This window comes from Botryllus schlosseri, chromosome 1 (assembly GCF_051294905.1).
Source record: "Botryllus schlosseri isolate E-star chromosome 1, Bs_hap1, whole genome shotgun sequence".
NCBI lineage: Eukaryota > Metazoa > Chordata > Ascidiacea > Stolidobranchia > Styelidae > Botryllus > Botryllus schlosseri.
The window spans coordinates 27,631,213-27,645,361 of record NC_137236.1 but is presented as its reverse complement, the minus strand read 5'-3'; the positions used below and the strand labels follow the sequence as shown (position 1 = coordinate 27,645,361).

The following is a 14,149-nucleotide window of genomic DNA, read 5'->3' as shown; positions in this document are numbered from 1 at the left end:
GTAACACACATTGATCATTGACCTTGGGTATTGTTATCATGATTTCATAGTTTTTTTTATTGTCAATAAACTTTTAAGCGTACGAATAACTTCCAAATCCCATGCAATTCGTATTTTACTCGTTTCATGAGCCACCATAGGCTTCGTTTCCTTAAATACGTGAATTTTTGTCAGCAACGGAACGCAGTACTACCGCACTGACGCTAATACAGTGATTCCCCCAATATGACACCGTATCCCCGAGCGTATATACGCATGTCGTTACAGGCGGTAATTATTAATGATCTATTTTTGTTTACCGGATTTCTTAAAATCCATCTTGTTTCTGCAAATCTTTTGCAACCGCTGATTTATGACACGCTTGAGTGATTTCATTTATTCTTGACGGTCGATTGCACCTGTCGTTATCAACCAAATTCCGACGAGCAAAGCAACACCAACATATATAGATATAGCTGAACGACTGGGGCTTTCCGTTTACTTTTTCTCATAAAAATCGCAGGTAACGGCATGGTCGCTTACCTGATCTGGCATTTCGTTAGTCGACGTTAAAAGAAATATTGCCAAAAATAGACAGCGCGAGTTGACGTAAACATTACGGCACCCGACAGTTCCGGTTTGAACTAAACATGACCACAAACGTCCGCATGCCAAGGAAGGTAGTATACTGCTATTCACCTTCCTCTGAGTTAAGATAGTGCATAACTAGCCTACAGAATTTTCGTTTCAAAATTAGGGACCTAAAACATGCTTAGCAATGTTTCCACGGTCCCACATACTCACTATGTGTGTGTGAATTGGTTAACGCCGCCATTACGACATCAGCGTAGAACTCGTGCGGCCCAACCCTCCAATACAAACCTTATATCGGTGGGAAAGATTGACAAGTCCACGTTTCTGATCTCGATATTGGAAGCAACGGTTAATCGTTAATCGTTATTCATTAATCGTCAATCGTTGATCGTTAATCAGCAGATATTATTTTCATCTGATCAAGACACACACAAGTGCAATGCGATGTAAAGAACATATAGGAGGATGCTGAACGACCAGTTACGGACTCTCAACTGGCATCCACCTCGGCTAAATGTCCGATGTCAGAGTTCTTTTTTAATGTTAATCTCTATTCCGTGCCTTTTTCTTGCTCTTTTCCATTCCTTGTGAGCGCGTTCTTTCATCGGGTCTTTTCCTGTTCTTTTTTGTCGCCGTGAGAACAGCGACGCGGGGAAAGAGCGCAGCGCAGATAAACCTTCGACGCGAAATCGAACCATGACCGACCGGGTAGCAGGAGCTTATCGTCACCACTACGCCAACAAGGGAGAACTTTTCCACGGACACAAAATTTACCGGAACGCACGGTCTGACAATCAGCACCATCATAACAGTATTCCTGTGTCGTCGTTTTTGACTGCGAAACACATCCTCTATGTTCTGTATCAAATATAGCAGTGGTCGGAATCCTTTTTTGTCCGAAGAGCCATATTGACCCTATTTTTTCCATCTCAACTCCTAAAGAGCCATACATGACAATCAACTGTTACGTCACAATTGAAAATTCGTGACGTCATGGTAGCACTAATTCGAACTCACTACATGGTTTTCTTTGTTTGCGCCATATTTACTCTGTAAAAACTGGTATTTATCGTTCGAAAATAAAGCTCGAAACGAGAGGTAAGGCACAGACGGGCCAAGCCTTACCATTGATAATTCATCGTAAGTAGCTTAGAATTTGTTATAACTGATATTAATCAAATGTGACTGCCACACTGATTCCGAAAATCTTAATACTTATCGACCTCTCAAATCTCAAAAGTATTCGGCTGTAACATAACGTTGCGCTACACGTCTACATTTTATCGCCGGTATACTACACAGAGCTACTTACCAATCAAGCACGTGGATAGCTATGGCTTTGTTTGTAATTCAAGTTGGTAATTGTGAAAGTCACATCCACAACAGCTCACTTCGCGTCGTGGATCAGGAAGGCAATGTGTATTTGAAAACTACGGATTGAAATGGGCGTGGCCATGCCTGCTATATGCTCTTTGATTAATCAACGTATCGCACAGTTAAAGATTTCGAGCCGGTTACATAGAATTCGCGATTTGATGATTTTGAAAAGAGGGGGTCCGAGCTTCTAAACCTGAAAACGGCATTGTCGTTACCTCTCAAAGACATGTTTATACTGCCACGAGAATAATTATTTTGAAAATTTACCAACAAGTCGCTGCAATATTGATCAATTCAGTACAAAAATGAATATTTGGCAAAGGGCCATATCTTTTACCCAAAAGAGCCATATATGGCTCGCGAGCCATAGATTCCCGACAACTGAAATATAGCATGCAACACTTTGTGGTAGTCACATGAAAGATTTTATATGCTTTCGGCCGGTAAGTCTCTCTTGTGTGACGTCGTATTGAATGATACTGTAATACAGAACTCGACTCCAACAGTGATTATCCACCCGCCATCAGACGAGCCATGACGTATTCGACTTATGATGTCTATTTTCGTAATAGGTGAGGCCCTGGGAGATGTTGGCCAAGTTGCTAATCGGGGTCGTAAGATGCAAATGGATAGCTTGTGGTATGATTAACAGCTGCAGCATCAATTGATTGCGGGTTCGACTCCAGAATCCTTTCCCAAGTGTAGATAGTTTATCTAGGCTCCACGTTGCCACCTGGTCTGCGTAAGTGGTGTCTTAAAACAGCCTAGAAGTGGACCGTGCTATAATGCAGCAACAACGGAATGATAATGAAGATTTTCGACCTGTTATAAATGACCATAGTAGCCAGAAAGCATCATGAATATCACAAACATCAAGATGTAAACATCGAATCACTCAGGTATAATCGATTTTGCCTGACCCTAATTCTAAACTTTCAACCACCAGTGAATAAACCTTTATGTACTGTAGCCTCGGTTGAAACAGATCTTGAATTCTATGAGAATACTTATATTTTTGCAATGCACGAAATAGGATGAAAATACTAAATAGCGAGTCCAAAGTAATTATCCAGGTCGCATTACGTGCGATGTGTAAATGTAAGAGAAAAATATTCAAATTGTTCAAGTCAATAACATACGAATAAATCCCCCATTACCTAAGACAGAGACATACGAATGAAATGAAAACATCACTATGTACATTGTACAAGTATCATGTTCGTGTGGCTCTATCGATCATTATGGGGATATTGTATATATCGACGAGCACGTGCATAGATAAGATTCGACAAAGTTTAAACTATAGTCAGAAATTGCATGCGTATATATGTGAACAGTTTGTACTACTCATTGAGTTGCATAATAAAAGGAATTGGCCGAGTTAGGTTTTGGAGCAATGCGTAGATTGAATAATTTGAGAGGAACTTGCAACCAATTAACTGATGTATAAGTAGGTAATATGATGCAGTTAAGCACAAATTAAAATATCAACTTCGTATACCGTGAAGCTTACTACACGCATGGAATAATCTTGTAGTAATGTCTTCAAAGGTACATTAACGGTATCTAACTTCGCTCGCTAACAATTGGGCGCATGATAAGTGCAAGTGAAAAGCGAGTGATGGAACCATTGAAACATTGCAATCCAATATACGGCTGACCAACAGGCATTGCAGATCCAAATTGGGTATTTCAATGGATTGACGCGTGTCTCAATACTTCTATAAGGCAACTGTAGTTTCACTTAATTTTTGAAAACGGATAATAGAGTATAAAAATGCACGGGACGACGCACTCGATGGCAGTCCGTGTTTCACCCTATGTAATACGGAGAGATGTACGGCTGAAAATACAAGATAAATAAAGCAGATGCATGAAAGCTCTGCTTGTTTGAAATTTCCAAACCAGCAGTGGTGCCCAATTTATTGTTAACTTTCATGGAGTTAGACCACGCCATTTAGCGCCCAGTGCATTTTTCGCGCGCAGCAATATGTAACAAAATTGAGAAGTATCAGTTGCTTCTATGAAGTAGAATAAAAATGCATGGTAAAATAATTGAACTTGGTGACTCTCTCCGTTTAAAAAATACCAAAGTGGTTGGACTTTGATAACATGTTTAGCACGTAATATTAAAACTTGTGTATAGTGCGACACTTGCCCCCATTTACAATGGATCGCCGCAATAGTGTTATCGTAATCAAACCCATTCGATCGCCAGCAATCGCTTGCTAAGGTTTGAGTCGATCAACATAGTTGCAAGTATACTTACAAGCTAGCGATCGGCGGAGCAGATGGTGTAAGTGTTATGTTATCGCCCCAGCTTCACTGACCGATGTTACTGCAGTGTCCCGAAGCGACCCTGACTGCTTCGCAGTTCTGATGTATAAGCAATACCGGCAATGATACGGTTTCAATGGACACCACCAGAATCATTCCCACCAATCGGATCACATCGCGATAAAAGCGAAACGTCCTCAGCATGCCCCGTCGTTACTTCTTTGGGGATGGTGTGGCCACGCCCGTAGTCCTCAGATGTTTGCTTTGATATTTCCGAGGACGAATATGTGTTTGTCGTATGAAGACTAAGCCCGTCGTCCATACTAACGTCCACCTCGCTTGGGGAACAACGCGACGCGGTAGACTTTCCCGAATCAGACATCGAACTTGTTAGGTCATCCTGCGGTTGAGTAGGCGCTGTTTCGTATTCATTCAATGAATAACTCTCGACGCTGAGGGAAGTGATGGTAGTACCGTTGCTAGGTGTCCGAGCGGGGATCATTGGATCTTCAGCGCCTTCGTGTCTGCTGTCCTCTTGAGACTCGATGTCATCGCATTGCTTTTTAGGCTTTACGGACTTCTTACCGAGGCGATAAACGAAGCACACTGAGAACATGAGCAATATCGCGAACACGACACCCCCAAGTATCCCTACTAATAACCACGAATTAGACTTCGTCGGTGCCGTGGTGTTATCGTCGGTTACACCTGACCATTTTGAAAAACCAGTGTATTCTTTATAAAATGTTGTTTCCGGTGCCGTCTCGGTGGTACTAGTGAATCTGGGCGTGGAGTTGAAAACGTGGGTCTCGGTCTTCGTTGTCAGAAGAGAAGTACCGTTGCACTGGCGCTGTACGGGTTCGTAGTGTTTGTCACTGCATTCGAGATCGCGGAGGTCGTGGATTACGGCGAACAGGTTTTTCCCGTGATGTTTCTTCGGCCAGCTGCAGTTTATGTTGAGCGGTTCTGTCCACATTGATTCCAGCTCGGTGAGAAAGTCCTAAAATGCCGAATATGCTTATTGAAAACGGTGGAATTCGAGGAAAACCGGGCTGTATAAATGCTGGCGGTTTCAGTCATCAACAATAATTTGTTTACTATTGCATTGCATAATGTACGTTCAAGACCTGTCAATAAAATCATTTCTATAGAGTCAGAGACGACCAGTATATCGAAGTACTTCCACTTTTTAAGAGTATGCTCAATAACGTATTGCTTACTGGTACGACACACTCAAGTGGTTCTGTTTTCAGTAACTTTGCTTTACACGTCTACCCGTTTTTCAGGTAGAACGACTTAATTCCAACACTTTGCATGTTGAGCAGTGCAAAGCAGTTATTAGATATGTTTGCGTCTCTCTTATCAGTGAAATTGTGAGAGCCGACGTATCCCGATCGCTCAACATAAATCACGCTTTCAAAAATTGACTCTATTTGCAGTGACAGTACTATTCCAGCGTTATTTGCGAGGATGCACCAACAATTACGAAATTTGCCCCATGCGATATGCTACCAAAATATGTGACCAATCAACCGAATCAAATTTTTTCTACTTTTTTTCTACTTTTTTCGAATTTTTTCTACTTTTCTTTTATGTAATTTTGCCATGCCCTAAAAATTCCTACTTCCACTTGTATTTGAGGAAAAAAATATACGGTGGTACTTCTACTGCTCCAGTATAACTACCGAATACGTCGACCCCCTCTGATAGCATGAACGTCAGCGTACTGACTTTGGCTACGCGATCGTAATGAAATTAACTTACGTAGAACGCTATGGTATCGCAACCACACTTCCATTCGTTCCCATGAATTTCAATTCCGTTAAAGGCGCCGTGGTCAATCAGTGACGTGAACCATTGCAGGTGAGGTGTCTTCAACGCGTTGTTGCTTAAACTCAGCACTTCCAGATTGCTACAGAACAAGACACATTGCGTTTAGTCAGCTAACCGATGATAGCATGTTATTCGGTTTTTAGAATAATGATATTATGTAAAAAAAGTCGACTACCTCACAGCATTTCGATCACTAATGGACTTTCAGGCGATATTCGGCATGAACGACCTAGTATTGGTACGCACGATACATACCTGGTTTAATGATCCGTAATTGGGTCTTAGTACCTACATACGCTACGGGAAGACACGTTTTCGGAATGCTATAAATCAATAGCAGAATGTGCCGCATGCCAGTGTGTTTAGTATGTGTATTAGCATGCATGTGCTGATGTTCCGAACGGTATCCGTATAGCAATCGTGTAAAGATATGTTAATTACACCTCAGAATTATACGGTGGCTACACACGTCATAAATTGTAGCACAAGACCACTTTCCCGTTGCCGACAATATTATCAACCACGGATAGTCACGGGCTTCAGGAGAACTGAAGAGAATGGGTATCGTATTCCACGAATAGTAGTTGACGCATTAATAACCATGACTAAAATCACGGTCCGACTGGAATACATTCATGCAGTGACTGAACCAAGTGTGCTTTTACAGGGCGTGAATATCAAGAGACAGGACACGAAGAAAAAGCTTCAGGTCGACGTTAGGTATCGGTAATGGATAGGGATGGTGGGAACTCTAAAAGGTTCAGGTTCGTGTGAACGAGAACCTTTTTGAAAGGTTCTGTGTGAACGCGAACGTGAACCTCATGACGTCACGTGACGTCATATTGCTTATTCCAACCCTATATTTCAGTGAAGTGATATAGCCTATATAAATTTACACGATACCTAGCGACGACTCGGGCCACATAATGCCACAATGCTGATGTAATATTGACGTTTCAACTGAGGAAATCAAATAATAAAATATTCCCATGAAATCAATATCATCCGTCGCTTTGCCAACAATTTCGACGAGGACGTGCAAGGTAATATAGGCTTATGCCTTGATGGCCCAGACCAGACAGACAATGTATTTGGCGTCTGAGTATTGCTGACGTTGATACTGAGCAGATTGTAAAACGGATTTCTATACTTGCTACCGATATTACCCCATTAACAAGTTATCCAGCAGTAGCCAACACCCCAATCGCACGGATTTGGTTTTTATGACACAGTAAACATATGAAGTCCAGATCGACCCCATACGTCTGCATGCTAGATTTTTTACATCAGACAACGCTATCAATCTCATTGATTGGCTGAGTAGGTATCATTCGCTGACTACATGCAGTGTATTTCGCTCTTGATATTGTGTGATTGCGGGTCAAGCTCACAGCAGAGAGTCACTAAATATTTACATACGCAAAGCTGGATATTTCGAGCTAACTTTTGTAACAAAGCAAGCGCCATGCATAGAGTGGTCCGCAGTTGAAATGCAATAAATTTAAACTAAAGATTTTATAATGAAGTGGAATTTGTATAATGTGAAAAATGTCCACAGTGCAGAACCTACCAAGGTTCGTTTGTGAACGTGAACACTGAACATCTCAATTTCTGAGGTTCACACACAGAACGCGAACGTGAATTTCACGTTCACACCATCTCTAGTAATGGAACAAATATCGCAGTGTAGTATAGAGAAGCTTGAAGTGATGGCGAACTTGCCATGCCTACTTACCAGTTGTGGCAAAATGCGCATTCTCCGATCTCTTCCATGCGGTTTGAGGACAAATTCAAGTATCGCAAACGAGGCATACGTTGAAATGAGTCCTCTGGTATCGAGAGTAGCGAATTATTTTGCAAAGAGAGATTTCTGAAACGAAGAAGGGAGTGTAAGTCCGTTTCTCTCAAGTTAAGACAACCATTAAACTACGACATATTCGAGATATCTTTCGCCACGTTGACTGTGGAATATGGATCTGTCTCCGACTCTTGACATGACAATATTATGGCTTGGTTGCGTTCCTAAATTCACGCTGTTTTTGAAACACTAGCTATTATTATTTTCGTATATACTCCTAGCATAGTTGAGTAGATATGTTTTCAAACTCCACCCTGATTACAAGTACATAGCATGAATTCATTATTTTCGTGCTTAAATCTGACCTCAGGTCAAGGAGCCACACAAATTCATTCACGAGCTGTATGTCTGAATCCAATCGCAATCCACGTCAGCATACATCTTACATCAAATCAGATTTGAATATGGCTAAACATTCGTATCCATGTCGTTAAAAATCCTATAGCATCTAATTCACACCAAACGGCACTGTTACATTCGGCACGGTTAACATGCAACGAATGATGAATTTACGGAGCGGCAATTGAGCGTTTTATACTTACTGTAGTTTAGAGAGGTTGGTCATGGTTGCGATCGTCAGCTCTTCTAACAGATTGTGCGCCAGATTTAACGTGTGCAGATTCCAGAGGGTATTCTGCAATGAAGCAGAGAATTGAAATGACAAGGTGTGTGACTTTTGGATGAGTATGACTTCCATAAAATGTCAGATCCTTTCTTACCACTGAAAAGACAGGAACGGCAGTAAACGAATTGTAGGAAAGCGTCAACACTTGCAAATTCGGGGTGTAAGAAAATAGATCTTGGTCTAGCTTGGATAATTCGTTTCCGTCGAGGTGCAACCGCTCTAAATTCTTCAGGTTCGCGAACGCCTTTGATTGAATGTAACTTATTTTGTTGCCTGCAAATAGATGGAGATTTACAGATTCGGTTACTTTTTGACAGCTTAAAAGAGACCTGGGTCACCTGGCAGTCATGGATGCAAATTGTTTGGTAACTAAACAGCTGTCAAGTTTCGATTGCGATAGAGGAAAAGTATGATGACATTATGATGTACCCTATTTTAACTTCAATGTAAAATAGTAAAGTTTGTACTACCACCATACAGTGTGGCACCAACTTCACTCCTGAGATATATCTCGACATGAATTAACGTACCAGCTGGAGACCAGCGGGTTATACGATTTTTGACAGACAGAATAAGCAGAGTTCACTCACCACTCAGATTCAGCACTTTCAAATTTTTCAAGATGTAGAACGACCTCGATCGCAAAACTTGCAGCCTATTCCCCTGCAACGACAGCTCCTTTAGCGACACAAGGTCGGTGAACATGGTCGACGATATCTGACTTATGCGGTTATTGGTGAGGTTCAAAGATTCGAGCTTTGTCAACCCTGAAATCGTAACATTTGAAATTCATATGATCCGATAATAAGGTATCTTGTTCGGGTGTGGGACAAAATATATTTTCTATCACAAACGGATACATCAGTGACAATAGAATTCCGCGAAGCATAGAAATGTCATTGCTTGTTTGACCACAAAAGGTAGGGTGGAGTTTTATTCTGTTGCAACTCGGGTCCATGTTAATGCGTGGAAACGATAGGAAATTGATGAAACATTGAACAATGTTAAAGATAGTTGATTCATTTGCTGGGCTTCCTAAAACACGTTGTGGGTAGCATCGCTAGAATAAAATCAAGGCCAGTCAGTTCAGTCATTACGAGGAACTCACCACGAAACGCGTTACGCTGAATTCCTTTGATTCGATTACTGCTGAAATCCAGAGCACCTAACTTTCCGTTCCCACGGAAAGTGGATGCTTCGATAGTTGCGATGAAGTTTAACGTGCAGTTGAACCTCCTGAGATTCGGATATTTCGCGATTTCGGCTGCGGGAGAACGGGTTCGGATCAAGTAATTATAGTCAAACAAGATCATACATAATTCTCAAAAGAATTGTAGCCTATATTCATATTGAAATGAACCCGACTATGTTCGGCTGACACTCGTCAGGGGTAATCGTTAGCAACTAGTACATAATTTAAAAGAACATCGTGCATCAACAATCATATCACCAAATATGACGTCACCAGCATGAAATGTCGAATACGAGAGCGTCCAATGTACCATTTTTAAATGGTACACGAACCCTTTCTGTTGACACAGCCTTGGCTGGCGTATTTTGATAAAGGTCGACTCCAAGGCACACAAATGAAGGTGTGAACGGCCCATTCCGAGGACGCGAAATCTGTTCTCTCGATAAATTTTTACACAGGCTGGTTTATCCAACAAGTGTCTGCCAATTGCAGAATTTATGGCCTTTGAATGTTCTGCGTCAATCTTGAGCGGATGAGTCAAGGGTGAGCTTTTCACCGAGCTAATAAATCGATGTTACGTCTCATGGCCATCTGTTACTGGATCCACCCATTGTCCCCTTGAGCGACCGAATGCATACTTTTGCCTGATTTGATTTAAATCCAACAGGGGAAAGCAGAACCAAAGGCATTGGAATACCCACGTACTTTCGTTCGGGGTCTTTACAATAAGCTCAGTGACATTATACGCGCATTTATTCTGGAATACCCGATATCGGATGTCACCGGTCTACGTAATAGAAAATAAGTATGCGGAACTGTCACAGCGATCTGTAGTTTAATGGTAATCCGTCGTGCTGAAAGCGCATGTTAAACAACAATATTTTTAACTAGCCTTCAGGAAACTTGCAGATCGCGTCACAACTGATATCGTAGAAGACTCCTCCAATTTCAGTCATATCTTTATAGCCATGTTTTGTGGAATAACAGCTTGCTCAGAGAAAATATTTGGATATGATGTGTATTACGTAGTATGCTGCGAAATATGACATCTGCTTTTAAAGAAATAGTCATTCTCCCATAAAAAAAAACGGTTGAATGGCGTGAAATATGTAAGCGCCCGCCACAACAGGATAGCGCTGGCGACATTCGCTCATATCCGATAATGTGTCCTCGATCACAGCAGACAATTCTGGCAGCGACGTTTCTGTTTACTTTTAAAGTTACAGAACGACATGGTAGTCTCGGTATACGTCTGCAATCAGTCGAGCGCTTCACGCCGACGAATGCCGTTGTTTGTGCTCTCCGAATTGACGACGACTGCCGATTTCATAGCGACACCAATTAGGACGACTCACACAGCACGAATGTGCGATACATCTTCAACAGTTATTGAAATCGTTCTTTGCTTAAGATATTTTGGAAAATGTTCACTCTCGCCCGTCTTCGGCAGTGGAACATCATTATCGCGGGACCATACACTACCATAATCCCCACCATGGCCAGCTACGTTGAGCAGTCCTTTTGGGCTACTCGCAAAAATACCAGTACAAATGTTTGCTACCAGATGTCACGACATTTGAGCATGCGACTCAGTGAATAACTACGCATCAGCAAGCAACACTCGAGCATACGACGTCGCATCTGCACACAACTATTACTCTCACCCGAACTTAACCCTTAATCTACCGCTAGCCCAACTATCACAGTAATCCAAGTGTTCAAGTGTCACATGCTAAGTTATCGCATGGTGTCGTGAGACACATCCTCAGTGCTCACAGGTCCACGTACCATGCTACGCTATAAAATGCTGTTCGAAATTATGTGTATATACTTGATGTACAAATATGCACGACAGTAACAGTCAAAACACCAAGCACGGCGACAAATTAGGCGCAACTCGAACCACATTGATAACGTTACAATGCGTGGAAGTTCTGTTTTCATAGCGGAATACTTGAATCCACCCTGATCCACTGGGACAAATACTTGATGCAATAGAATAGTGTTCAGACATTGCCAACTGCTATTATGGTAGGCAGAGAGTAATATTCATCACAGATCTTATGCAAATAGTAATTTCAATCCGACCAAAACATCCTTTACAAAGACCCAATTCAGTCACACAGTCACAGTGGTAAGTCACAATATGTGAGTTGCATATCAGTCATGTGTTTTGTACCGTCATCTATCCAGAACACCATAAGGGAAGCTATCTGTATCCCGTACATAAAATGTTATTTTCGTGAATGCCGTTATTTTTAGAGTTGTTTCAATTCGTGGAGCTTTTCGTCGTGTTCATCTCAGCACACCACATCTAATATATAGTTTAACGAGATAGGTGTAAAGCGAACTTTTTATTTGTCTAGGTAGCTTATAGTCGAGGCGACTTTGACTTACGATACGAACGTATCGATGGTTGATAAGTTCCGCATTTAGCGTAAAACCCAACGGGCAAACAAATTTTCAGTATCCCTCGCAATAGCAAATATTATGAATCTTTTCTCAATAATAGTCGTAATACGGATTACCTTTATTGATGTGTAGTCTTCGAAAAAATAATAATTCCATTGTCGCGCTCAGCCCTGTTTATTTTGATTCCAAGGACGTTTGTATGGTTTGGGGGAGGCGTATTTTAAGCTTACAATGTACTTAATGTGTCAAAAGCACGAATGCAACAAAATTTCAACTACAAAAGCGTTGAGTTTGCAATCAACTTGACGAGATATCACAACAGCATGACAGTCATGTGCGAAAATAGAAAAGTCATGGATTTAACTGGGGATAATTTCAATTCACTATCACAACAATTTCACACTACCCCCATTAAAGCGATTTTTCCCGCGGTTCATGGGACATACAGCTTCCACCCACCACGGAAATAAGATTGAGTCTCACATTTTGATATCTCCTTAAGGCAATTATCTTCAATGCGTAGGGCGACTGAATTTCGGCAAGTTTTGCAATTGTGGACGGTATCCGGATCCGGAATACTCTTTAACGTGGATTCGTCGCACCAGAGCACGCGGTCTCCTGCTTGCATGCATTTTTCATACAGTAACTCCCTCGGGTCTTTACTGTGAGACGAAGAAAAATCCAATTGTATGAGACACCACAAATCCATCATGCGAAACGGACGAATTGACATTCACCAGATGCCTCTAAACAGGGTCTTGTAAGTCGGAAAGGCCGAGACATTTTCAAAATGTTTTACAAATCTGTTTTAAAGATTTCAATAATTGAACATACGTATTGCCTACGTTCCAAAACAAACTTTCAGTGTCATTCACGTTATGTCGGAAATCTGAAGTACTCTGCAGCATGCAGCATGGAGGCACTTGCTACGTTTCATTAAAATCATATTGCAGCAATGCATTATGCAAGGGGATTGCAGCCACTGCATAGAATTCGTTACTCACCAAAGACATCAGGTGTTCAACTGTTTCAGAGTTGCGAACTATGTGGTTCTCACATGCTCAGCATGATCAATGGGCATAAGGCTCCAACGTAATATAGATCACAACATGAACTCATTCCGCATGCCGACTGCGTATGCTCTTAGATTCAATATTTAGATTATATAACGAGGTAAGCATTGCACATGCACACAGACATCATTTAACTTCAATGATAACTTACTCGGTGCATTTCAAAGTCTTTGCAAGCGCCATGGCGACCCACAAGTGTAAAAGAAAAAATGCAGGTAATAACCGGAACGGAACATAAGAATTCATGATGTAGCGGGCCTAGCAATCTGCGAAATTGGAAATCAACAGTTATAACATGCTACCGCTGTAATTCTATAATGCTAAGATCGTCAAGTAATGTGCCTCAGCTAACCACCGCTATTTACTTCAGCTGTTACAGATCTCACAACTTATTTTAAATAAGCTTTCTGCCAGACTTCCAGTAGAGTAGCTTACATCGTCACTTGTACTTGGAGAGAGACGCCGTTAAAAAATAAATAGTGCTAATTGGCTGATGCCTATATTCCTATTCAAATCATATTGGCCAATTTATCGCTGAAATTGAAGTACACATTTGTCGATAATATATATCACGATTACGGCCGTTACCCAGACGCAATCGTATAAATCAATTGCTCTCAGAGAAACGAGCACCCTCTTATTACTAGGGTAAGTTTATGTTGCAGTCAAATCTGTGGAGAGTTTCACTTATTTTTCATAATAGTTGCAGTAAAAAGTTGCATTTATTTTTCACAAAAGTTACATTAAAAGGTTTATTTATGGACAAGTTCCTTGAAATTATCAGACAATGAGAAACTCGAGTCCATCCGAATCCAAGGCACTGTAGCAAAACTCAATGTTGGTGACTTCAGCAAAATCAATAGCCTGAAAGAATTGACCAAGTGGAAATATAATTTTCGGCGGTCTATACTGAATGCACGTCCAATCAG

General features: G+C 41.3%; 1 protein-coding gene across 1 annotated transcript; it reads right to left on the bottom strand.

The window, feature by feature from the left end:
• Window positions 1-2,584: 2,584 nt before the first annotated feature.
• Window positions 2,585-13,609, bottom strand: LOC145446698 (uncharacterized). Its single transcript, XM_080325051.1, has 9 exons — window positions 13,372-13,609; window positions 12,631-12,809; window positions 9,652-9,807; window positions 9,134-9,310; window positions 8,638-8,816; window positions 8,461-8,552; window positions 7,796-7,930; window positions 5,992-6,139; window positions 2,585-5,227 (listed from the first exon to the last, which is right to left on the bottom strand). Exons 1-9 carry the CDS (start codon window positions 13,464-13,466, stop codon window positions 4,361-4,363), a joined length of 2,028 nt encoding a protein of 675 aa, XP_080181177.1. The 5' UTR covers window positions 13,467-13,609; the 3' UTR covers window positions 2,585-4,360.
• Between the last annotated feature and the right edge of the window lie 540 nt (window positions 13,610-14,149).